This window comes from Amblyomma mixtum, chromosome 9 (genome assembly GCF_055824585.1).
Source record: "Amblyomma mixtum isolate Tamu chromosome 9, ASM5582458v1, whole genome shotgun sequence".
Taxonomy (NCBI): domain Eukaryota; kingdom Metazoa; phylum Arthropoda; class Arachnida; order Ixodida; family Ixodidae; genus Amblyomma; species Amblyomma mixtum.
Window position 1 is genome coordinate 102,378,259 of NC_143020.1, and position 26,571 is coordinate 102,404,829.

At 44.5% G+C, this 26,571-nt stretch overlaps 1 protein-coding gene across 4 annotated transcripts in view; it reads left to right on the forward strand.

The window, feature by feature from the left end:
- The window catches only part of LOC149330409 (cGMP-inhibited 3',5'-cyclic phosphodiesterase 3A-like), a 321,644-nt gene that overhangs the window by 148,533 nt on the left and 146,540 nt on the right, over positions 1–26,571 (forward strand). Inside the window, exon 1 of one of the 4 annotated variants that reach the window (XM_089560955.1) lies at positions 10,061–10,940. The exons of the other annotated variants lie outside the window; for them this stretch is intronic. Coding sequence (XP_089417081.1) covers positions 10,887–10,940 — 54 coding nt within the window. The 5' untranslated portion in view covers positions 10,061–10,886. Of the gene's footprint in view, positions 1–10,060; positions 10,941–26,571 lie in introns of those variants that run through there. 4 annotated transcript variants of the gene reach the window in all.

Consider the following 26,571-nt stretch of genomic DNA (forward strand, 5'->3'; position numbering starts at 1 on the left):
TTAAGGAACGATCTCCCGAACTCTGTCTCTTCGCAGCGTAGCCATAACACATTCCGCAATTGTCTAGAAGTTTCTTGATAGCACCTATAATGTTATTTCTTATCCATGATGTATGTAAATCTCTTTTTCCACCTGCTTTCGGCATGTTTGCTTGTTTTCTGTTTTCTCTGCTGCAGTTATAACGTTTGTTTTAAGTATGAGCTATACCTTCTGGTTTTTTTAACCTATTGTGTTCTTTCACGTGTAGTTCTTTGTCTTGTTGTGTATATATTAAGCATGAAATGCTTTTAGCTCCCGTTGTCGGCAGTGTGGTGACGTCACGCCGAGACCGAGAGCCATCATCCGGGCACTGAAATCCACTCATCCGGGCACTGAATTCCAGTCATCCGGGCACTGAAATCCACTCATCCGGGCACTGAAATCCACTCATCCGGGCTCTGAAACGAGAACATCCGGGCACCGTACGAGACTTAACGAGATTTAACGACTCTCTAAGCCCTCTGATATTGGTGAAAACAGCGCGAAAGAAGAAGCCCGAAGGCGAAACGAGGAAGTGACAGGAAAGAGCGCGAACACCAATATCAGAATGGACCAACTAGCCCAGCAAAAAGTTCTGCTAGATTACCTTTCTTATACAGTGGGCCCTTCGTTATGTGTTTCTTCTCCTACGGCACAACAGCGCTCTTTCCTGTCACTTCCTCGTTTCGCCTTCGGGCTTCTTCTTTCGCGCTGTTCTCACCAATATCAGAATGGACCAACTAGCCCAGCAAAAAGTTCCTCTAAGCCCTCCTACGCGACCGGCATGCAAGCGCCGGTTGGTCTCCAAATGAGACAAAAAATAACTGCTGCCAGTGCCTTCTCAATGTTTATCAAGATATCAGTGGAGCTGTGGGTTTGATAATGCACGGAATTATAATTTCCGATTTCTAATAACGCGTGCAAAAAACACATAAATGCCACGTTACACTTCGTTGTCATACGTGATCCGGGGGAGAAGCGCTGCGTTCAAAGGGCAAGGCATCACGCCGAACGGGTGGTGGCGTTCCGCCCTTCCTTTACGGTGCGGTTCGGGTGTCCACCGAGATGGCAGAGAATTACTGCGCCATTTCCTTTCCTCAAAAAACCTTGCGTTCAAATGGCAAGGCATTGCGCTGAACGGGTGGTGGCGTTCCTCCCTTCCTGTACGGTGCGGTTCGAGTGTCCACCGAGATGACATTAGGCCCGTAAACATTTCATGCTTACTCTACTCTCGTTTACGGGAGAGGCAGAGATTTTTTTTTTCAGTTAATGGGGACATTTTAAATTTTGGTATTTGAACTTACCAATTGCTTCCAGTTACTGTTTTGCAGTTGCTTTTAAGTTTTTCTTCGCTTTTCTGTTCCAGCTTCTTCCGCGATGCATCCCTGGACGTCTGTTAGGAAGCTGTAATTAATCAATACAATACAATCAATAGTCTCCATCATAAAAAAAAATGGCTGAGGCTTAACTTGGTTAAGCCTGGAGAATGCGAAGCATCATCGTGTCGCGTAATTTGGAGGCGCACAACCACAGCGACGGCGCGAGGTGGGCCCCCGTTTCTCTACTGTCGTGACGTCATCGTGTCACGTGGTGTGACGTCATGTATCACGTGGTTTGGAGGCGCATAACCACGGTGAAGGGCTGAAGTGGTAGCTAAAGTGGTATGCTTCGCATAAAATCCACTGAAGCAGAAGAAATAACCTAATAGGTCGCATGGCGCCAGGCGCCGAGGTATTGTTGCAAAATCTTCGAGATAAATATTCTATTCCTTTGGAAGGCAACAACACCGATAAAGCACAGACCCATCAAACCTTGTGTGATGCCGTCTGATGAGTCCTGATGATTTCTTTTGTCCCGAGAAAAATTTGATGATGTTGCAGTGGAGCTTGCGCAGTAACCTAATAAAGGGACCGGCAACTGAATTTTAAGAACCTTTTTTTTTTGCACAATCTAAAACTTACCCTCTTCTGTGTTCGACCGCAAATGTTTTGTGAAAAACGCTTTAGAAGATTTTTGCCGAGAATGTTTTGATCGGTGGATGCAGCCGTTTTTATATATCCCATGCTGGAAACCATGATCAGCCAGCGTGATATGGCGATTACACTCCGGCTAAAGTGAAGAGCTAAAAACTAGCGTAGTATGAGCCGCCGTATAAAAATTAGACAGTCTAGCGTAGCGTGGCATCCACTTGAGCGTGAACACCTAAACTGCTTACGGCACAGTGGTCTTGTTGTGTACGCCTTGTTGACGGCATCGTGGTTACCGCTTCAACGAAGAAATGCAAAACACTGTGGAGCCATCTGTCCACAAAAGTTCAAAGCGCTTCAGCTGCGACGCGAAGGGAGCATGGATTTTCATGTATTTCTACGGACCCTACTAATGGCGCACTGAATGTAGCGCCGTCTATAAACTATGCCGGACTTTTCTGAAAGAAAACGAGTTGCGTGCTTAACTACATTTAAGTAATATTTTACATAGACGCGGTCAAATGGGAGGATTGAAAACATATGTTGACAGAGGTGCCTGTCTGGTTGGGTTTGGTGACTCATAATAAACTCTGACACATCTCCAACCAAAAACTTTAATTGAAAACTAGACGTTTGGAATTGATTTGTACATTAAAGGTTTTTGGTTAGAGATGTATCGGAGTCTATTATGTGTGATAGGATACACCGATATTTGAAAGGTTTCAACTCAGGACCTCGCTTTCATTTGCTTCATGCCATTTTCAATGCAAAATTAAGATTATAAATACTCCTTTGATGTTACCGTGCTAGATTCTTTCAGTACGAGAAAAGATATTTTCATTTCCATCTCAAGGTACCTTTTTTTTCAGCTGTCAATCCCTTTTTTGTCCGCGCATTGACTGCCTCATGTGAGGGAACGCCAACAAACCACATGATTGGCGCCGGAAATAAGCTTTGCAATGTTTAATCCAAGCTCAGCCTTTCTAGCTAGATTGGTAGATGATTAATAGGATACCCTTTTTAGAGTGGTTGTTTCGGCTGTCATCGAGCAGTCAGAGCTTGGCGTTCTAAATTTCTTCGGATTAATTGCAAATTACCTTCTCCTATCTAAGCTGCTCTCTTGCCTTTCTCCACCAAATCTTTAACGACCTCTTGTTAGTTTCAACCTTTTGAAAGTTCAGCATGTCCTGGGTATCCCTTAACTCAAGTGCATATCGGACGGCTGCCGCGTGCCTTCAGTGCACGTGGCCGCCACATGCACTGAGGGCTGGAGGGCGCGGATATACTGGCTAAGAATGTGCTATCGTTTCTCTGTCTTGCATGCAGTAACAGCAAATATCATTCACGATTCAGTTTTTTGCCGATAACACTTCGTCTTGAAACACCCAGCCGTAGCCAAATAGGAACAAGAGACGACTTCCTCTGCAATTGCCGAAAACGTTTTGCTTTTTCTTTTAGTTTTTGTCATAGTATAGACCTCCAACATCGGGTTGTTCAGCATTTTCTTTTGCTAGTGAGTATTTTCTGAGCGTCGCAGTTTCTGTTTCACGATTGTCTTGATATCTTTTTCTTCCTTGGACAACAACAGGAGAGAAGATTTTGCTAAGCTTCTGTGACCCCATTGTCATATTGTCATAGCTTATCGCAAAATAGTGACCCGTATAATTCGTTCCTTAAAGGGCAACTGCACTACTTTTTGAGAATTCCGCGATATTCTAGAATTTAAAATCTATATATTCTGTAGGTAAAGCTCGTGAAGTGTTTTTGCGCTGGCATTTAAAGTAGAGACGCAATCGATGATTGAATTTGAGGCTTCTCCTCAAAGCACTGCAGGAGTGCGGGGAAGTTCAATGTAACGTCATGAAAGGTATAACCAAATTGCCGCTGCCGTCAACCACACCCTGCCATGTCTGGTTGGATGCCGCCAAACAACGCTCGATTGGCTTTGCCTTCGATAGCATTGGCTCTTTTCCTTCAAAACAAACGTTTATGCGTTGTGCATGTGCCGGTACCTTTAATGACGTCATCACTCGCCCCCACTTGGTGCTGTAGGCTGCGGAGAAGCTTGAGAACCATCGCGGTTTTAACCGGTGATTACGTCAGCATTTTAAATGCTAGCCGAAATGGACTTCACATGCTTTACCCGCAAGTTTCGCATATTCGGCCTCTTTATGCATGTCGATTTCTAAAACCTGTGCTGTTGCCCTTTAAACGGTGGCCTAGTCGTTTGAGCATCCGCTTCGCATGCAGGAGGTGCGGCGTTCGATCCCCACCGCCGCCGGGTACCCAGCGGTGATACAATGGGCACAAGTTTTCCCCTGCCTGGTTCTAGGCTTCTTTATGGTGAAATGCTTGGAAAATGGGTCTTTGACCCCACCAGAAGAGAATATGATAAGTTTCTGCAGTGCCAGTGTGGTATTGCCATAGCTTATTGCAAAAGAGTGGCCGGTACAATTTGTTCCTTAAGAAAATGTTGTGCAAGAAGATTAAACAAATACTCAATGTTGCTACAAGCGTTGTATTTTCTTTAAAGCTTATATTTGATTAGTTCTGAGGAGCCCGAGCTCAAGAATGGAGAGGTGTGGCGTCCTAAAGTTTCTGTCGCAAGGCAATAGCCTCGTAGTGCTTAATGTTCCTAAACTGTTTAAAGCGTCACCCCTCCCGTTTTTCAAGCGTGTTTAGCCACACGGTCACAATCAAACAATCAATTCGGCTTCGCAGAGTAGAGCGTGTTCCAGCATTCACTGAGATACTAAGAGATTGTAAATTTTAGCGTCATGTGATCTGAGAAGGATAGCGTTTAAAGTTTAATACGCTCAGCTTGTCCTGAATTTGGTCCGCTCAATAACGGTTGGCTAACAACAGGCGTTATCATAACGGTTGCCAGCAGGTTAAGTGAAATTGTGAAGATGGCTATCGCCGTATTGTATGTAACGATTTTGCTGCAGCCAATAAACTGAGTCGGCCGCTGCTGACGTTAGATGGCGCCACGGTAGACCCTTGTGTCCGATAGCCATGAGGTGATGTTATGGTATGTGGGGTTTAGCGTCGGAAAGCTTAAAATGGACACATAAGAGCCGCCGTAGAAAAAGCTCCGAATCGATTTTCGCCACCTTGAAAATTCTTTAACCTGAACTGACAACGCACAGCACATGAGCGTTTTTGCATTTTGCCTCCATCGAATGCGTCCGCCGCGGCCTGGATACGAACCCATTACCTGAGGCCCGACAGCCGAGCGCCATAGCCAGTAATTTACCACGATAGCTGCAATAACCATATATTGTACAGGATACACGATAGCTTTTGTTGGATGCAGTTTAGTTGGTGCGACATTTGATATCTTCCGTTGCTACAACAACATGGTGCGCGCACACATAGAAACACAACGAAACGTTTGTGTAAGATGTTTTTTTTTGTTGCTGTTGTGTTTCTGTTCCTAAGTCTGCCGTGTTTCTAAGGAGGTTTAGCCTTGAATGATAGCCCTGAGTTCTGTCTGGGGCTTTTGGTCGAATAAGTTTAGTCCATCGTTTCCTCCTCTGATCTGAACCGAAAAATCTGTCGCCGACTGTTTTGTGCTATTTGAATTCATTCATAGGGCCATCCCGCAACGTATTGTGAAAGAAAGTATAGTACCGTACAGGTGGCATGTATATTTAAGCCCTAATGATAATCTTCTCCCGGCAGTTTTGATGTCGTGGATTCTGATGATATCCAGCCTTTCAGTGTTTAAGCTACGGCTCTCTCCTCATAATCTACATCTTATTTTTCTTTCCTTTGCCTTTGCACTTGCTCATAATTACTCTCCTGATAAACTCATAAGCTCGATAGCATTGTTCTCAATTCCCGCGTTTCCTAAAAACTTTGTAGACCGTAGTGCTTTTAAAGATTTTAGCTCCACTATTGGGATATTTTTCATTATGGGGCAATCGTAAGCCCATTGTCTGAAAAGAACAGATGCTCTCTGCTGATGAACAGGATTTGCTTTAACAAAAGGACGATTAGAAAAGATTAATTAATTCCTTAATCCCCGCATGATTGGTTCGCTTTAGTTCCTGTTTCCACATAAGCATCGAGACAAACCTAGAGCACTAAGAGGGCATAAAGAAATACTGCTCACACATTTAAGCTGCCTAAAGATTTAGAGTTCTTAGTTCCGTGGATTAAAGGCTCTTCATTTTATCCCCAAAGTTTTGTTTTAAAAAAGGCTCTAAACATGTAAAAACACGAAATAAAAAGTTGGATATCGATCGCACAATTCGGGATTTCGCGCGAGATTAGTGCTCGTGTCGACGTACTTACTGTCCATGTCGCCCTCTTTCAAACGGCTGAATAAAAATTTCGCACTTTCAGTCCTTAGCCGTAAGCTTAATGGGGACCATTGGGGCACTTGAAGACAAAAATTGAGTGGTGTTTCCCCACATACACCAGAGATGGCGCGAGTGAAGTTTAGTGGCGGAGGAGCATTTTGATGATTCGTTAGGCCTTGCTGCAAGAAGACGATATTCGTTTCAAGTGAAAAGCAGAACTGTAGTCCCTGTTCACTGGAGCAGCTTAGTCGGCAGAAGGATTTTCGGTCGCGACATACTACGCCAAACTTGAGGGCGACTAAGTTTACGGTACAGCGAGTTCTTAGACAGCTGTTGTAGTAAAAACGAAAAAAAAAGACATTTAAAGGGGTGGCCCCATGACCTATGACAAAAAGTGGCTGTGCGATGAGGTGATGTCATTTCACGAGTCCTTGCATGGCCTGACTAGGGTGTCTAACGTCGCCAGGAAATGAGGGTGTTGTTGTAGAAAACAAGGCTCTTTCAATTGTGAAATAGCCTTTTAAAATTAATTAGGTAGTTGAAGTAGCACACATTGCATGTCGTTATTACAAAATTACCTCACTATAGAACAGTGACTGAGAGAACTGCTACATAAACGAGCACCGGTGTTTTTTCACTGAGATCGGCGGCGGTGTTGACAGCTCTTGCGCTAAAATCAGATCAATATTATATGGGAGGAAAAAAATACTCGCTTCCGGTTATTTTCTCTTCATACTTGACAGCTTAGCGCTTACTGGCGCTTTCGCTAACAAGCCCTCTATGTTTAATGGGAGCGGCGTGAAGACGGGCCAGTTAATCCGCGGTTAATCCCTCGGCTAAACAATTTCAAGCGGTGCGTCTCCCGCGCTTCCAAAACTGCGCAGAGAAAATCTTCCTCGTGATCGCTAATTAGCTTGAAAGGCTCGCGCGAGAAACTTTCCTTTGTTTGATTCCACTGTTTCCCAGCAGAAAAAAAAAAAAACTTCTCATTTTAGGAGATAAGCTGTTCGCATTGTTAATAAGAATCCGTGTTTGTGAATGACGTTTCTTTAAAGGAATGGGAATTATTTCTGCGATGAAAGATGTTCATTAATAAATGACTGCTATGTCGACTGCTTTCAGCCAGGACACCTTAGTGCCTCGTAGGAAGACATACAAAGCTAGAATGGCGTGACTGAAGGTGGTAGGCTATTATGTATGACGACATCAGTATGGCAGCTGGTTTGATAAGACGTGCTTGTTCCGTCCGTTGAAGAAATAGCACAGGTGAACATCCATATAACGAACTTGAAGGAGCCCGGCGATTACTTCGTTACAGCCGTAGCTTCATTATAGCCCGTGTCTAGGCCCGTAACAACCACCATGTTGGTCTGTGCTATTGCATTTGTGGTATACACACCAGAAGGATGCAAATGCACAAATAGGCACTTTGGGGCTCAGCATTCATTTTTTTGGGGGGGAGGGGGGGGGGGGGTCTATTAGTTTCTAACTGACAGAAAAGCCTCTTCAAGCAGCAGTGAAGCCAGTCGGTGAAAAAATGGCCAAAACTTCAGCGGACGATGGAACCGAGGCGCTTGGACCCACCTTAGTGCTGATCTAACTAAATCTAATCTAAATCTAACTACGCGTTGTGTGTAACCTATGGAGTTCAAAGTGGAGGTGCTGCAAGATGGCCTGTAAGGCACTCGAGCGACCGAAACGGGGCCTCTGTCAGCCTACTTTCTGTGGCATTTCACTGAGTTCGATGAATAAATTAAGGTAACAGTTCGAAGTGTTTGATAACAGTGAAAGTAGTCGTATCCTAACTACTGTTTAAAGTGCGATGTTAGTCGCACTTCATTTGTCGGTAAATGCTAGCGTGCATACACTCAGTTTACTGCCCGATTAGCTACTGCGTGAAGTTCCAACTACATGTGTCCTGGCAATTTTTCGGCCTCTACGAAAGTTGACTTAATATGCGAATATTTTCTAGCGCTTTACAAGGGGATAGAGTCACCTGTTCCAAGGGATGAATTTTATTCACGTAGCTACCTTCACACGTAGTAACCTTAGCAATAGTTTACGGGATGCGAGTTCTGACAAAAAAATATATTGTAACGTTGTCTCGTGGCCAGGTCGCCTTGTATTGTTACAAGTAGATTGAGTGTACATGTCCTCACATGTCCCTTCATAAATTGCAGGGAATTTTCGTGGTTGCACCGAAATAATTTTCTTTCGCCAACCTGCACCTTGAAAACGTTTGCTACCAACAGTACCTTCTGCTCATGTTCAGCGTAAGCATAAGTATCAAGTTATTGGCCGTTTTTTGCCGAGCAACCAAGCGCCCAGAACACTCATTAGACGCGGCTGGCAGGACGAAATGTTTTGTTTGATGCTTCAGGTCCAAAAACTCGCAGGTATTCGTCTAATGAAAAGCGGTGCAACTGAAACAGCTTGCACTCACGCATGGCGGTGCGGTCGATGCAGTTCGCATGACTGTGCAGAGAATTTTTTTACCGCTTTCTATAGTTGCTGCTGCAGGGGACAACAACACAATGGTATCCGGATGACCTAGTCTTCATTCATGGCGGTATTTAAAAGCAAAACACTTTAGTCGGGTGAAAGAATGCGCATCACGTACGTGCTCTGCGTACCATGCCGTGTTGCTCCCGCCACCCGCGCACACGAGAAAGAAGGGGCGGCGCGGCGTGCGCCTAGTTCGAGGCTATTTTCCTCCTCGCCACGAAAACGAAGTACACATATGCAGTATAGAGCACGCATCTATGCTCAGCAGTTGGTCCAGGCGTACCGGGTTGCCACATTTTTCAAAAGTGGCAACGCTTGATTTTAAGCTGTATCTTCAACTTCGTAGTAAAGGTGGCTTTGCCGCATGGACACTCTTGTTGTGAGAAAGCCAGCTTGGAGTAAGGCTCTGTAGGGTGCTCAGCAATACTACGGGGAACACAAGGTCAGATGAGAATAACACGTGATTAGTTCATTATTTTTCCAGCTCTATTTTCATCGTTACAACCAAATTTGAGGGGCTTTCCGATTATCTTTGTGGCGCTGATTGCGCCTGCCCCAATAGCGCCTCCGAGATACTAATTGCCTCCTGTTATGCCCCGAACGCAACAGCGTCATCAGCGCTGAGCGACGATTGCGACAACAGGAAATGTATTCTTTGGTGCACTTTCTTATCGCGCGCTGCATCCTGCCAGCCACTGCTTGCACAGTGTCGCCTTCTGGCGGAGCGCATCCGAGGCGAAAAAAGGAAAAGCTTTTGTCTCGTGGCGCCGCCTGGCGGCCCATAGCCAAAACCACCCCGCAGAAGCCTTCTCATCCTTCGATTGATCGTCCGGCGCTGCAGCGCCCCGCGCTGACGTCATCAGGTGTACCGAAACCACGAACAAAGCACGCGAAAAATCGGCTTCCCTTGACGCACGCACGAGCTGCACCGCGCGCGCGGGCTCAGGGTGTGAGAGAGAGAGTGAGCGAGGGTCTGGGGAAATAGAAGAAAGCAGGCAACGCATTGGAGGCCGTGCTGCTCTGCATGGCGTCCGCTACGAGCCAGCCGACGAGCCGACCGAAGACGCCGAGCTGAGCAGACGACAACCGACTGGCCCGCAGGACAGGCGTCGTCTGTTGCCGACCGTTTGCAGACGACACAATCTGCTGCTGGCGGCCGGCACAGCCCACCACAGGGTCGGCTGCGGCGTGAGAGCGGGTGAGGGTGGGCGTTTTGAGGGAGGGTCGGCCAAGAGGAGGGGGGTGGGCTTAAAAAATCGTTCGCCGCCATATTGAAGGCCGCATCGGAAGCAGCGGCGACGGCGGTGCCGGGCTGCTTCGACGATGATGACCTGAAGCGGTTGGCCCGCGATGCGCAAGCGGAGGCGTAGACTGTCGTCTCCATGTAGCCCAGGGTAGTCCAGTGCTGCTGCTTTGTTCGTCGCGTCAAAAAAAGAAAAAAAAAGCGTTCGTTCGCCGCCAGCCGCAGCAGCCTTCGCTTCTCTCGTCTCCTCTTCTTCCGACGACGACGACGACGACTGTTTCGCCGCCCAGCGCCCCTTCTTCCCCTGCCGCCGCCGCCACTGGATTCTGCCGCGCTTCGAAGGTGCGCTAACGTCATGCTACGCCTGCCGACGCCGATAGTGACCACGCTTCGAGACTGGCCGCCGGCGAGCGGCAAGTGAAACTGCGCCGTCTCATCGCCGTCGCTCGGCGAGAGCTTGCCCCCGTTTGTTGTGCCCCGTGTGCTGCTATACTGCGCGAGTGAGGCTTCTTCTCATCGTCTGCCAGTTCTTCCGCCGGCGACTCACCACCGCCGCTTTTACGTCGGCTGCCGACGCAAAGCCGACTTCTTTTTAGTTTTGTTTGTTTAATCGTCATTTCGTTCTTTTATTCTAAACCTATCGGCCGCCAACCGGTACACCCTCAAGTTCGCTTTTCGACAGATCTTCCTCGGATTCAAAAGGTGGTTCTTTTTGTTGGCGTTTCTCTGGGCCGCTCCCGGCGTAGCGACTCTAGTCGGATGACTGACGTCCTAGAGTGACACTCGACTGGAAAACAAAGATTTCTTACGTTGCCAACGCTTCAAGCTGCTGCCCTTAGGTTAGGAATGGGCGGTGCTCAAGCCAGAGTGAAGGTCTATGGAGCGCCTGTCTCACTTAAGGTGAGTGCCAACTTGCTTTCTCTTTCGTACCCTTTAGTCATTCTGGCAGCCGCCCCGTATGCGCGCGAGGGCAGAGCTTTGCTGTCTTTTCACAGTGGCAGCCTGTTTTTGCGAGCCGTGACGTCAGAGCTAAATTCGCAGCCAGGTACGAGTTACACGCAGCATTAATTTAATGAGCGAATAGAGCTCCGCCACGGGAAATAATGCAAGGTGCGAGGTCCCGCCAACGCTCGCCGTGTACGCGGGCTAGTTGATCAATAACCTGGGTACACAGATGCATAATTCTGCGCTGTCTCGTCAGCGGGATTGCTCGTTGTACAAGGACTCATTTGTCTTTAGTGCATAACAGGCCTTTGAATTTGAGTCTGAAATTTAACTTCAAGAGATCTTTTTAATTTATAACATGGCGACAGAAGTATAGTTCGCGCCTTATTGTCACTTCTGGCATAAATGTATCAGGTAGGACAAAAAGAGACTACAAAGAATCCGTATTAATGGTATTTCCTGTTATTTTGCTTGAAAACAAGAAATTTCAAAGATCCCTTGTGTGGGAAGTCCTGCCAACGTTAATTTATTTCGAGAAAAGAATTAGTGAAACAGCTTTTATTCGTAGCAGATTTTCCACTTTGATGTCATACAGCTGTGTTCAGACTACGTTTTGTTCTTGGGCTATGGAGCTGATTCCTAAAAATCTGTGGTTCTCTTACTTGGAGCAAACGTCATAACATCAGCAGTCACACTCTAATGGTGTACCACAAAACTGTACTTTGTTACCCAAAGAGCGCTAGCCATTCTTCCGTTCAGTAAGTTTTTATGAGGCTGCAGTCAGGATAGCGTTAAAGCACAGCTTTTGTCATTCCAGTAGTTACCTCGCTTACCGCTGAGAGCGCTGCAGTCCTCCCTGCACGCGAATGAGCATGACGTCTACTTCTGGATTTGGTCTACAGATGCGCCCTACCGCTTTTAGCATGCATATCTTGCCTTATTGCAATCAGGTGTAACACGAAAACTGGATACCCACATTTGTTCCGGTGTTTCAGACCAGATGTTAGAGAGGCACTTTAATACCGCTAAATATATTGATATGAGAACATTACGGTGAAGGGGTGTGGACCAGACGTGGGTACAGGCATGGAAGAACTGTGGAGACCTGTTAAAGGGTTTGTCACCCATGATAGCACTGCTGTTTTATTTACGTTTAACATTCTAGTAAATGACTGAAAAGGAGCAAAGCTCTGCCCCTTGCGGTAATGATTTGAGGCAAGCTGCGCAACGAAGATCGCATTCGCGCAAATAATAACGGAGCACAGAAGGTCATTTCGCAACCTTCGTAGCAGCAGTTCCTGACTTTAAAGCTGAATAACTGGAGCACTGCGAAAGAACCGGTGCATCTATATTAACGCTATACTCAGAGGCTACACGAGTTAGCGGTAATGGTTCCTTCAAATTAACAGAGTCATTTTTCGCGTACCACGTTCAAGCCATCTCGTACTCCGTGGCTCCGCTCGCCGAAGCTTGCCCCAAGGAGCCTGTCAGAATGATTAAGTTGCTGCACCTCGAAGCAAAGATCAGCAGCTATTTATATTCAATTTTCTCTTTCTTTTTATCACAGAGGGCCTTGAGATGAATGAGTACGCGCAGCCCAACACGTTTTCTGTGCTCGCTAACTGCATCATCCTCTTTCTGTTCCCTGATCATCTTTTCTTTTTTTGCTGCATGCGTACAGAAAAAAGAGATACCTTGCTTCTGCCGTTTTCACCTTGCGTACCACACACGCGTGAGCACATGATGGATACCACTGCCCTGTCTTCATATGTACGTTACCTGCCCAGAAAGCTTTCTTCTTTCTGTATTGTGCAGTAAGTGTCTTCTCAAAATGCGTGCGCTATGCTCCTGTTCTGGCTGAACAGTAGGGGCACAGTAAGTTTGAATTGCTGGACGCAGCTTACTAGTTCCAATTTACATCTCTCCTAAGTGTCGACACTCCTTGCCTCATCGATACCAGTGTAATCTCAACCACTTCGTTTTTCACTCTGCTGCGGTGAGGTATGTCTTTGAATAACACTGCTTCAGAGAACCGTGCTACTTCTACGCGCTGGTGATAAGCGATGGTTTTCTGTCGTACAGACGCAAATCTTTCGGTGTGTTTTCTGTATGCGACTTCTTTGAGCTCACATACGGAGCAAATACTCAGAGATGTGTGCAACGTCGTAGACGTTCTCTTAATTGTACAGGTGTTTCTTTCTAAAAGGAATTATACCTTTTAAGAGATAGTTTGTAACAGAGGTTTAAACGATGACGTTGTTGTCGTCATACAAAAGGACAATCAAATGGACCAATCAGAGCACAGCATATAATTCAGAAAGGAGTAAGTACATTTAGCGTAACTGTACTAGAATTTCAGATGTTACCCTGCATTCTAACTGCATCCAAAATGCACGAATATCGTCTTCAAATCCGTAATGTTTCATACAAAGCACAAAGCGAACGCTATTAACTGAAGAGATAGGCAGCAAAATAATTCAGGTGCAGTCATGATCACAAGTCCTGACGCCTCATAGTTTGCCTTTCAGCTAATTACGTGTGCATTTTCTTTTTCTTTTTTTTTTGCGGGGGGGGGGGGGGGGGGTCAGGGAGGGGGAACGGGCTGGACAAACCTCGAATAACTAGCCCAGCAACAAGTTTTCTCAAGTACAATAAAACCTGTTGGAAACGGATCATCGTACCATCATCTTTCTCCACGTTCTGTCCCGTTCTAGCGTCTTTAAACCAAGCAAGAAGCGAGTTATTTTGGCACCCTCGAACCTCTAAATCCCAGTTAAGTGCGGAGAACGCTCATCATCCCTTTAAGCGTCTTTTTTTATGCCATGAGTGTCCAACTAATCGGCTCAGAACCTAACTAATAAATCTGAACACTTTTCACCTAGGGCATACATTTTTGCTTTTGCCTATTTGTTAGGCTCGCTTTGGTACGTTAAACCCCATAAACCAAACCCTTATTTGAAACTTTTCTTTTTTTCTCACAGCTTCTCAAATCACTACTGTCAGACCGCTTTGCAAGTCATGCTCAGTCGCGTTGTTCACCCTCAGCATGCGTGAGCTTCCCGCTTTAGCATAGCTGGTGAACATGGCATTTCTAAGGTAGAAAACAGCCGTAACATTCAAAACATGCTGTGTACTCGTATAACACAATACTAGGCTGCAAAAAGAAAGCCTCCCGAAATATTCCTTCCTAGCTATACTCAGGGATCATTAATCGCCTGGTTTGTAAGGCGTTGAGAAACTCGTAGTATGAGGATGAGCAGATATTAGTTGATTAACTTTTATTGAGATTCTGCCCTGGACTTTTAAAGTTGCCTTCAAACGCGCAGGCAACTCAATACAGCTGCCTAAGAGGGCATTGTACAGAACAAGCAGATAACAAAGCGGTGCTAGTGACATGTAGTAACAGTTGATAGTACTGCAGTGAAGTCTAGGGTAGGTTTCCTCTAAAAAAAGATATTAATAACAAACAATGAGCGGCGATGCGGAAAGTGAAAGGTAGTTGTCGTTAAGCCTGTCATTGCGTTAATGAAACCCAAATATTTCTACGCTCGAACGGCCTGTCATTCTGGCGGCGTCGGTGAACATCATGTAGATGAACTTACCGCGGTGTAACGCTGTAATTAAGGGAAAGTGCGCGCAAACTGTTGTCACTCTTCGTGGAAATGTACTGGGTTTGGAAATTTTGGGCCTAAGAAAGGAAATTTCTTTAGATTTCCAGAGCCCGAGAGGCACAGTTTGAGGGGAGTAGGCTCGACAAGAAAAATCACCAAACAATTTCAAAAGATGTTAGTGCAAGTAAGGCTGTTCTTATTTACGCAATGCTAGCTGAAGTTTCATTGAAAGTGTGCCTATGCCAATTCGTACACACAAGATCTTTTATGCTTATACAATTGTTGACATGTGTTTCGAAACATGTGCTTGTCGGGAATGGATACAGTTTCACCGTAAACACAGTTGTATTCTCGCATGCGCAGGGCACAAATTACGCAACGGAAGAAAATGATTTTTTAGGTTTGAATGCCAACTTTCTGGCGATGTCCGGCGCAATGCAATTCGCATTTTTTTTTGTATTGTACCCGTGGTTTCGTGGCAAAAGGCTTTGGTAACATGTATGCCACCATATGATAATACAATATATAAGTGCAGTTCAGAACTCTTTTGGCTTGGTACCAACGGCATGAGAGGCAAGTTAGTTTTTCTATCATTTATACATGTTCAGATCTAGCTGAAAGACCAAATGAAGTGAACATTTACGGTATATATGAGAAATCATAGAAGGTTATAACGTACAGATGGTTGCGATCCTATAATGCTTCAGAAATACCATTTAGGAAGAAGTAATTTTCGATATCGAAATTGTTTTGAGGAAATATGGGGAATAAAAAAGCTTCAGCGTGACTGAGCCAAATTTTCGTTAGCATTGTTAGTTCAAGTATGTATGCAAATGATCCGCTTAAATCAGACTTAATTTTCAACGCAACGTATATGTAAAATATCGGCCTGCGTCATCGTTTGGGTAGCGTGCGTATGGGAGGAGTTGTGGAGGTACGTGTGAAGCGTGGGACTTTACAAGCACCTGTTAAAATTCAGCTTCATTAATCTTGGCTATATCACGCAACTGAATATTAACATCATTCATTAGGGTTTATATGCTTTCACTAGTATTTGTCTTATTAAAATGGCATACCTCAGGACAGTAAATGAATGATAGAAGACGGAGGGAAACGCCGATCATTAATGTAAATTTTAAACAATGGAGGTTCTGTAGCTTCACTGTAAAATAGCGTTTGAAGATCGTACTGTTAGATAAATCACTCATTAACTATGATATGAGTACTTATGACTAATTATTAAGGTATATCAATAATTTATTAGCCTTGCGGAGCACAGTCTCGCCGTTCTAAGACGTGAACATTAGCCGATGTTCATATTTTCTCATATGTTCTCGAAGGGCCAGTTAACAAAGACTTAACAGGGGAGCAATAGCACTAAACTCTGGCAGTATAATAGTGCTGAAAAACATTTCTTGAAATTTTCATGCTCTTTTGGTGATTTTATATTATGATGGTGGCGTAGTCGCGAACGTATTAAATATTGTGTTCGGTACTATGCTGTACATTTCGCTATTATACACACCCTACAAATAGGCTCAGTTGTGTCAGTTAGTCACCTTAGATTTCTGCAGATTAGACACGCATGCTTCATCCGCTGGTGTTAATACCATGTGACCGGACTGCGAGGAACCGGTACAACAATTTTTTTTTCCATAAAACCCGAGTCCCATGAACTTTTGCTGACGACTGTACATCTTAAGAGCATTTCCTGCAGCTAATTCTGCACGCAGAATTTCTTTGTCGCCTTTTCAAGTTCAGCGCAGAGGTACACGTAACTTTGCTCCTCTCAGTGCAGACTAAAATACTCCCACTTACACCTCTTCTCTGTGCGTCATCCTAACGACGAATTGCTTGTGGTCATATTCGCCTGAGCATATTGAGGCAACCAGAAAAAAAAGGCTGTTCCTTTAAAATTTCGGACTCCAAAATTTGTCGTGTTTACTAGATTCGAACCAGCAACCAACAGCGGCTTAGGACAGTCGTTCCGAAAGCCTGCTGTGAAATGCATTTTCTGTTGTACTTATTCGCTAGCTAGGGGTCCTATACGTGCATTTCGTACGCCAAACAGGCTTCGATTAAACGGCTATCTTCGTGGGTCCTTCCTTGCTTCACTTGCAGTAAGTTTACCAGCGCAGAGGGGTATAATCCGACCGCTCCCGTGGACGTCCACAGTGGTCAGATGCAACTGGTGTCACCAGATGGCTGTGAGTAGCGAACATCGAGAAACTCAGTGGGGATATTGAAGCGAAAAGCTTCACTAGGCTAGTCAACACCGCGCTTCGCGTGAGCCACGCTACAGGTTTGACACTTCTGCGCATGCGCGTAACCGAGTCACGTCGCGCACGGCGCAGACCCTCGCTATGGAAGGAGAAGAAAAAGCAACAGTGGGACGGCGCAGAAACAGGCAGAAGTGCCGGTGCAACCAAGGTCTTCACGGCAGACTTTGTGAACAATCCGTTCGGCTACGTGTGTGACGTTTGTTAAAGACTATGGCATTTGCGGGATCTTAAGCCGGTAAGTGATGCCATGCGGTAGACATTGAGCTTAGCATCTGTTCAGTTCAGTGAAACCGTGTGTAGGTTGTGTGCCTCATGTAGGGCATTTTTAGTCAAAGAGAAAGAACCTCTGTTCAGCGTTTGACCTTTCGCCGAAGCCGTGCGCAGTGCGCATTTGAAAGGTGGGGTATAAAAGGCGCGCTTGCCCATAGAACAGGCACAGACACTCGCCATGGAAGGAGAGGAAGAAGCAACAGTCGGACGCCGCCGAAACACCGATCTAATAAGGGGTAGCTTGGGAGTTGGCTGAAAAGCAGCGAGAGCTTTTCGATTCGAGATATCCAGGCTTAACCTTATCAAAGCCACAGCCAATTTTTTTTTCGCTTATAACTGTGAAAAAACTACTGAGTGCGGCGAGATGCAACTCGACGATATTGACTGCGACGGCCTACACTGCCTACACTCGCCAAGTGACTTGTAAAATATTCCCTGCGCTCCCGTCAACTAGTTCCAAGGGCTTTAAGAAACCAATGTCATATGTCGAAAATTCAAAACTTCCTGCGACAATTCTAAATGTCCAGTGTCTCGTGGCACATACTCGCAGTCGTCTAAAGTGAAAACGTTTTCCAGAACTTCCGCGCTTGACATTTCTCGGTGCGCTTCCTGAAGAGTCTCAAAGCTGTCAACTGAGATGTTTTCAAAACGTCTTCGATCGCAAATACGCCTCTTTCGGCCGTACTCTACCTCCTTTATGCGGGACATTTTCCCGCCGGCCAGCTCGCTCTCGCCACGAAGATAACTCTCTGGTGTTGCGCATATCTTAGGGCACGCATTCAATCGAATTTGCTTTCGCCGCTGCTTTCAACACAGAACGCTTCGAATTTCACTTTCGTGCCGTAGTTTCCGGTGTCGTCGCATCCTTCTTCCGTCACTCCTGACGCATTTAGGCTTAGGGTGGTGACAACGATTGTTCGCTTGCCCGACGCCATTTTGTTTCTCAGATATTGGGAATACCTGTCGTATATGGGCGCGAAACTGGTAAATTCTGCCTGAAATAAGACTTTTTTGCCTGGAAGCTGCATTAAACATCTCAAAGTCCACAAATGGCCGAAAATATGACATTTGGGAACAATATTCCGGCGCTGGAAAACTGAGAGTTGGAAACAAAATGGCGTAGTTGGTTGACCCTGAACATTGAGGCACCCTATTTCGTACAGATGTAGGGATGTTTCTATTCTCTTCGACCAAGACTGGCATGTGGTTTGCATTCCTGTTGCACAGAAATGCCAGCGGCGTGGCTTTCTCGATACGAGCTCACGGTATCCTCTTGCATGACCACGAGTCTGAGAGGTGGCGGAGCATTCGCTAACTCGATATCTTAACAGAACCATTTTATATCCCAGGTAAGAAGTTTCATGTGACGATTCCCCGTATTTTTTAATGTTTTCCGATGTCTCACATAGATCTGTGCGGGCTATTATGAACAACGGAGCCTTTGAAAAAATGGATTATTTGCTGACTTCATACGACCTCATACGCGTAATGTTGGGATCATGTGGAATTCAAACAGAAAGGTTATAGAAGGGCCCACGCAAAACATATTGGAAGCGTATGGATTTCAGTGTATTTTGTGTATCGTACGTACGTTCTATTTCCATAATTGAATATTCACGGTCGTACGGAACGTTTTCAATAGAGAATTGGCCTCGACTAAGACATGAAATTGGACGATCTGATTCGCATACACCAAAAGAAACAGAGAAAAAAAATTAAGCCGGACTATACCGAGAAACAAGGGACGTGGGCGGTGAGTATGAACTGACTTCAGCTCTCATTAATGCGTCGATGGAAATAGCTGCATGTTCGGGAAATTTGTAAAGAAAAAAATTATTTCTAAACTGTTAGCAAATAAGAATCCCGTGTCTATTACGGAGCTAAATCTTTCGGAAATTTGGTGAAAGGTCAGTGTGTCAGTCGCATGTCAGTTCGTTATTAAGCAGCGAAACCTTATGCTGAATATAATACTCGCTCTCTCGTTTTCATAGCCTTTTTCGCACGATGGCAGTTTGGATGTTTCGTTTGTAAGCTTTCTATGCTTTGTATGTCTGTGAATTCTCAACAGTCACCCGTGCCTTTCTTGCTAGAGCACTAGTTTATACAGAGTGTTTCACCTAAGACTAAGCAATTTTTAAAAAGAGGCTTTTATCAGTTAGAAGAGCGCTTTTTCGGCACAACATTGTCAGCAGTGTAGTACATCAGAATACAGCTAAGACGTGCTAACTGGCAGGCTGGTTAACTAATATCCAATAATTAACTTTTTAAATATTACTGTTAAGCTCCTTAATTAATGAGAGGGGCGTTGCCCACCGTAAGTAATACCCATATCAGGTTTTAGAATTTCGAAAACGCAGTTACCCTCGACGCTGGTTCCCAACAACTTTCGACTATTTCGGCAAGTTACGTGCACTGGAAAGGTTGCTTTGCCTGCAAGCTTCTCGAAAGCGCATCTATTTTGGCGCGATGTACCCAAAATTTGTTGGGCCACAGCGCCGAGGGTAACGGTGCTTTCGAAATTCTAAAAACTGATATGGATATCACTTACGGTCGGCTACGCGTCCCTCAGTCATTAAGGAGGCTAACAGTAATAGTTAAAATGTTGACTATTCAATGTCAGTTAACCATCCTGCTAGTTAGCACGTCTTAGCTATATTCTGTTATGCTACACTAGTGGCAATACTATGCCGAAAAAGCGCTCTTTGAAATCAAACACCTATTATTAAAAACTGCGTAAAGTGTTAGGTGAAACATCCTATATACCCATATTACTGCATAGCCTTGATTAGGGGTGAGTTGGGCAAAACGCGACATTTTGTTTCTTAGGGCTTCCTAACTTTTTAATGAGCTAGGATAGTAACTTGAGATTTATGGGCAATGATCCGCCACATGTCCAATACAATACGGCCTAATTGTGACCATAGTGGCCCCATCTAAGCAGAGAAAATGACTGCGAAGTGAGCCTCCGTGAACGAGAAATCGGTAAAAAAGGCGTGCAATTTTGCACGTTAAATTTTTCAGAATTGGGCTGCTTAATCAACATGGCGTCCGAATTTAACACAAGTGTTTATTTATTTCAGTTGGTTATTGCTCTTAAGCTGTGCAGCGTTTTGGAGCTTATGCACCTCGGGTAATAATGTAGTTATTTTCGTAGGTGCCTACATGAGAGGCAGAACGCGACGCTGTGATGTGATATTCTGATGAGACTAAAGATATGTAATGGTTTTATTGCTTGCTCTAAAGCTCGGCTTGTGTTTTCACAAATCCGTCAATATTTGTTTTTAATGTCTGCGAAATAAAAATAATGGCGAAGATTTGCAATTTTTTTGTACTATTTTGCCCAGCTCTTTCCTGTATACTTTCTACTTGTACGTTACTGTTATTCATTGTCGGTCAGCGCACGACAACCGACTGGAAAGAATGCTCTTGAAACATACACGCAAGATTCTGTATTTCAAAGGTCGTAGTGCCACCTTGGTTTATTATGTGCATAGCACCGAAATGAGCACGTGAACCCTGATGAGTGTAGCATATGAACTCTTCCTCGTCTGAATGGGCATACCATTTTCTCTATTTTATATAGGAGGTGAACTGCTAACGGATTAATAACATAGATAATGAACGGGCTATTGATAGTTCGATGAGCCAACGGCGAACCGTCTTAGTGCGACTGTGCTAGATTGAATCGTGAGGCCTTCCTCCGGGTATGTACACTCAGTGATGTCATTTCTTTTCGCATTTTTACCCTCCTACAATAAAGACCTTACCTTGGTACCTTTATTGAATTAAAAGTCCGTTTACTCATCTTTCTGCCGTGACTAGAAATTAATTTATTGCAGGCGCTAAAATATCGAAGAAGCACAGTTAATTGCAACGCAGTCGTATTATGTTTTGTTACGTTTATAGATTTTGCACTGCTGGTTCACGAAATTTGGAGTAACGTGTTTTGAAAAGCGTGAAAGAGGGGTAATGGAACATTAACTCTCGCCTGTTGAATAACATAGCGCTTAATAGTCACATACGACAGCTCGTTCTGCATAATAGCGGGTAGCGTAAAATGCGAATGCTTCGGCTCGCCAGTGTTCTCGTTAAATCTAGCGCTCACCCTGTGCATAAATAATTAATGTTAGTTACTGGGAGCACTGCGCTACACGTAATTTATGGAGACCGTGTAGTGACACCTCTGCCGCTGGCGAGGAGCTTGAAAACTTACTCGGACGCCCCAGCAATGTTTCGTGCTCAGCTTGTGTGAAGCCGAGGTCAGCTTCAGCTTAGTGGGACTTTTTGACTTGAGATATTTTAAAGATCATTATGCCGGTGCCCACCGTTAAGTTCGCCTCTAAACTTCCTCGGAACATTTCATCGGAAGTTTTTCTTTGTTGCTACCAGTTTTCATTTACCCTTCCTTCCTTCCTTCCTTCCTTCCTTCCTTCCTTCCTTCCTTCCTTCCTTCCTTCCTTCCTTCCTTCCTTCCTTCCTTCCTTCCTTCCTTCCTTCCTTCCTTCCTTCCTTCCTTCATTCATTCATTCATTCCTGCCTTCCTTCCTGCATTCCTTATTCATTCATTCATTCATTCCTTCCTGCCTTCCTTCCTTCATTAATTCCTTCATTAATTCCTTCATTCATTCATTCATTCCTTCCTTCCATCCTTGCTGCCTTCCTTCATTCCCTCCTTCCTTCTTCCTTCATTCATTCATTCCTGCCTTCCTTCCTTCATTCATTCATTCCTTCCTCCATTCATTCCTTCCTTCCTGCCTTCCTTCATTCATTCCTTCCTTCATTCATTCATTCCTTGCTTCCTTCCTTCCTTCATTTATTCTTTCATTCATTCATTACAGCTTTTCTTCGTTCCCCTTCCTTTTTTCCTTCTGCGTTTCCGTCACCTCTGCCCTTCTACCCTCTTCTTCTGTCTTGCCTTCCTTTTTCCTTCTCTTTCCTTTCCCTATCCTATTCTTCCTTCCCTCTTTCCTTATTCCATTCATTCTTTCGTTCCTTCGTTCCCTCTTTCATTCCTTATTTTTATTTCTTTCCTGCAGTTCCGTGCAGTTCACTTGAATCGGAGAAAAATCCAAACTCATCCTTGACGCGCATGCGCAGAACAGCGCAAGCGCAGACGGGGCAGCGTTCTTCCAGGAAACGCAGAAGGCGCTTATGATTATAGCTTTAACATTGTAGCTTAAAGTACTCCAGCGCGATGCCCTCGCGTTTCCAAGATAAAAGCAGTTAATTTTAGCCGCCGTTCGCTTCCTGTTGATGGAAGCGTAAAGAAATAATTCAGTTCAGTTTGCGCAGTTTTTAATCAGCGCCCTGTACGGACCCTGTCCAACTTCAGAAGCTGATTATGCCGTCTCTAATTGGTGCCCCGCGTCGTCGTCGTCGTTCGAAGGTTCTGTGCGATTTTTTTTTTATGTTTGTACTTCGAATCCCGCTTCTTTCAGCGCCAAGATTCTGCATGCGTCCGCCTGGAGGAAAGCGTGCGTCTGAAAGCACGGCCGTCGTTATTGCGGCGCTGTCGAGGCGTACTTCCTAAGCTTTCTGTGGCTCCTTTTTCTCTAACTCTGTACGTTTTATTTATATTTTATTTTTGTGGCAGTTACTCCTGAGTCGCTCCGCCCTATCCTGCATTCACGCTTGTTCTTTTTGTTTATTTAGTAAAGTTATTTTCTATCTACTGATTACTTATTTGCCCTGTTTCTTTCCAAGCAGGATGGACACAAGTGTGCAAACAACATTCCTATCGCGTTTATGAAAAAAGCCAACAGGCACTGAAATAGAGGAAAGCATAGTGAATGTTTTTATATTCTGTTGAACATTTTTTTTTGTGAATAGAAAACTAGTGGTGTAAGCATTGTTTACCACAAACATAATTGCTTAGAAAGAAGAATAATAAACGATCTTCCAGGTAAAATATGGTTACTCTAATTTCTTACTTATGAACGCCACAAATTATGGAAAAAAATAATAGCATTCTCCTATGCTTTCCTTGTTTTCATGCGCCTTTGGCTTTCTTCATATTTGTATTGTATACATGTCCTGAATTCCCCTATCTTTGTCCGTTGAATTCCTATGACCTTGAAATACAATTTCCATTCGGCACTGCGTTTCTGTTTTCATCTTTCTGTATCTATCACATCGCTTTTTATCTATCTATATTTTACCTCTTCTTACTTCCGTGTTCTGTAGCTTTTGCTTCCTGTGACCGGTTCTCCAGATTCTAAATTCGATCTCCCTCACGGATGCGAGTCGCGCCTTTCGAATATCCGGCGTTTTGATGCAGCAACGTCTTACTGTTTCGTAACGTAAAAAAATGTTCCAGAGTAGTGGAATAAACTAATTTAACCGCGTTTAGATCGTCACGAGAAACGAATAAGAAACCAGGAAAGACTTCGAGTAGCTCGAAATACCATCGAAAAAAGACTGGCGCCGGATGGTAAATAAGCGAAGTTTTTTTTTCATTCACAGCCAACCATAGCACTGGGCGGAAATGTTAGGAATAGTCGCGCCACTGTAGTAAGCAGGCTCTTTGAAGCTTAAAAAGTAGATCTAGACCAAGATCTTCTCAAGGAAAAATTGCTCACTAGAACTTACTTCGATAAATTTGCACAGTGACATGTCTTGTAGGTCGCATGCGCGGTATCGTTGTGTATTACAACCATAGAATGTGGTGTTGAACTTCTTTGAATTTTTCAGATCGGGGTAAATTACTACAAAAATATTATATGTTCATACTTTCTATAATATTTTGTAGAGAGCTTGCCTACTTTGATAGCCTCAAGTCGTTAGTATGAGGGAGTTGAAAATGGAACAAATAACGCAAGACGCACCACGTCGCTTAAGTATTATTTCTATTATTATTAACTACTCTGAGTGCTAACGCGTTCACAGCAGACATCGCACGTTGTACAATGCTTCAAAGCTGTCATTGTTAAGGAATCAAGATTAAGTGGTGTGGAATGAACGGAATGAGATGAATTGATGAGCCTAAATGAGAGAAATTGATTGATGCCTCGACTACCTTCGATAAATTCCGTGCAGTTCAAAACAGAGTACAAACTAAGCTTCTGAGCATCTAGCGGAGTCTTAGCCAACTTAAGTGGAGCAGACCCCATGAAAGTCAACGCTACCAAAGCCATAGAAAGAGAATTGACCAAACAAGATGGAGATGAAGTCCTAAAAATCCGCATACAATCCCTTAGAAACGAAATCCGGAGTTTTCATTCACGACATGTATTACGACAAAGGCGGGTTTTTAACCTTGGGAAAGTATTTCGTATATACGGCATGTTTCACCTAAGACTTTAAATAAGCTTTTTGAGCTAGGAGAGCGCTTTCTTCGGCATAAAATTGTCAGCGGTGTAGTACATCACAATAAAGCTTAGACATGCTAACTAGCAGGCTGCTTAACTGCTGCTGAATAGTTAACTTCCTAACTATTACTGTTAGGCGCCTTAGTTAAGAGGCATGTAGACCGCCGTAAGTAATATTCATAGCAGTTTTTAGAATTTCGAAAACGAGCTTACCCTCGACGCTGTGGCCCAACAAATTTTGGCATCATCGCGCCAAAATACATGCACTTTTCAGAAGCTTGCAAAGAAAGCCACATCTCCAGTGCACAAACTCGTCGAAACAGAAAAAAATCCTTGGACCACAATGCCGAGGGTAAGCGCGTTTTCGAAATTCTAAAAAGTGATATGAACATTACTTACGGTGTTGTACTCGCCTCTTAATAATTCAGGAGCCTAACAGTCAGAGTTAAAAAGTTAACTATTCAATAGTAGTTAAGCAGCCTGCTAGTTAGCATGTCTTAGCTTTATTCTGATGTACTACACTGCTGACAATGTTATGGCGAAAAAAGTGCTCTCGTGGCTCAAAAACCTTTTTTTTTTTTAATTGTGCAAAGTCTTAGGTTAAACACCTAGTATGTCTTTGCAGAAAATGATTTTTGACGCTTTTCTCTCGTTTGCCTGTACACTTAATATAAGGGGCGTCATTCTCCAAAGACTGTCCATGCCTGTTGATATTCCGCGAACCGTGCTAATGACAATCAGTTTTCAGTCTATGCTCGTTCTTTTCTTCATTTTATTAATTTGCACCTGTTTTCCGCTGCAGTCCCCTTTGCTGAGCGCTGTCGCGTCCCTCCCCCTTTTTCCCCATAGCGAAACCAACAGGGATATACCGGGGAATCGCAGTGTTTTCCCGTCGTACCCTTTTCTCCCTGAAAGGAGAAGGCGTAAACAACGGCTCTGTTTGTTCCCGCTCCGTCGCGAGAGCAATCAATTTTATTCTTTCCTTCTACTCTTCCCATCCTCCTCATCGCCCTGGTTAAGCCTTGTCGCCTGCAGCTCCTGAACTTGGTCTGACTGCGTGTCGCGCGTGTCACTTCACAAACTCGCTGCCTGAAAACTTCTTGTTTCGCCCTTTCCCACTCTCCCTCTCTGGCTCTCTCTTTCCTGCCTTTTGTTTCGGCAGGCTGCCGGGGAAGGGATGCATAATGAGGCGCGAACTCGACAACCCTAGTTTCCGGTCGCTTTAGCATGGCTTCCTCGCTGTTCTTTCTGTTTTCATTATCATTTTATTATCTGTACTTTTGAACCTTACCTAGTAGGTCACATTTGACGGGGCGTGCTTTGCCGGCGTTGTGACCTATCTCGAATTTTTCGCGCCTAAAATATGGGGAGACCTTGTGAAGTGCCATCGCTTTGCTTGCGCTCCACTGATGCTTCCTTTTCCTTGCTAGAACATAATTTGTGCAAACTCGCATGCTTTTCAGTTCTTTGATAATGCTGAATACTCGGGAAACTTCCTTTGCTCGGGAGTGGTGAGCTTAATTTGTGTACCTGAAGCGCTTTTTATGTGCGTACGCTTCAAAAATTTGCGGCTCAACTCTGTTCTGCCGAAGCCAACAGAGCATTGCGACCTGTTTCTTTCTGTTGTACACCGAGAACTGTTACACGTTTTCCGCCTCTGCTAGCTGCGTCGTCGGCGTAACACACCGAGTGCAACGCATCGCGCTGATTGCTCGGAATGTAGTTACGTCACGAATGACGTAAAGGCGTAAAGCAGCGCGCCACTCCGATTGGTCTAAACGTCAATCACTGATTGCTTCAATACAGAAACGTCACTGTTACGTCACAAAGCAGTGACAAAGATTACCCGTGATGCTATAATGTGAGTTTAGCGGTATCAATTGAACAGACTTCCCACGCCTGTGCTTAAAGTTTTCAAGCACTGTGACTGGTACCGGTATTTAGCTCCACCACAGGGGTCGCTAAAATTCGCATAACCACATTGATAAAAGTACAGTCGTGAACAATATGACAGAGAACAAACGTTTTGCTCAGAACTACAAATTTTCCGGTTATTTTTTTTTTAGTAAATCTGAGACCTTCTGGACCTTATACGCCGAATGGAAAACCAGTTAGA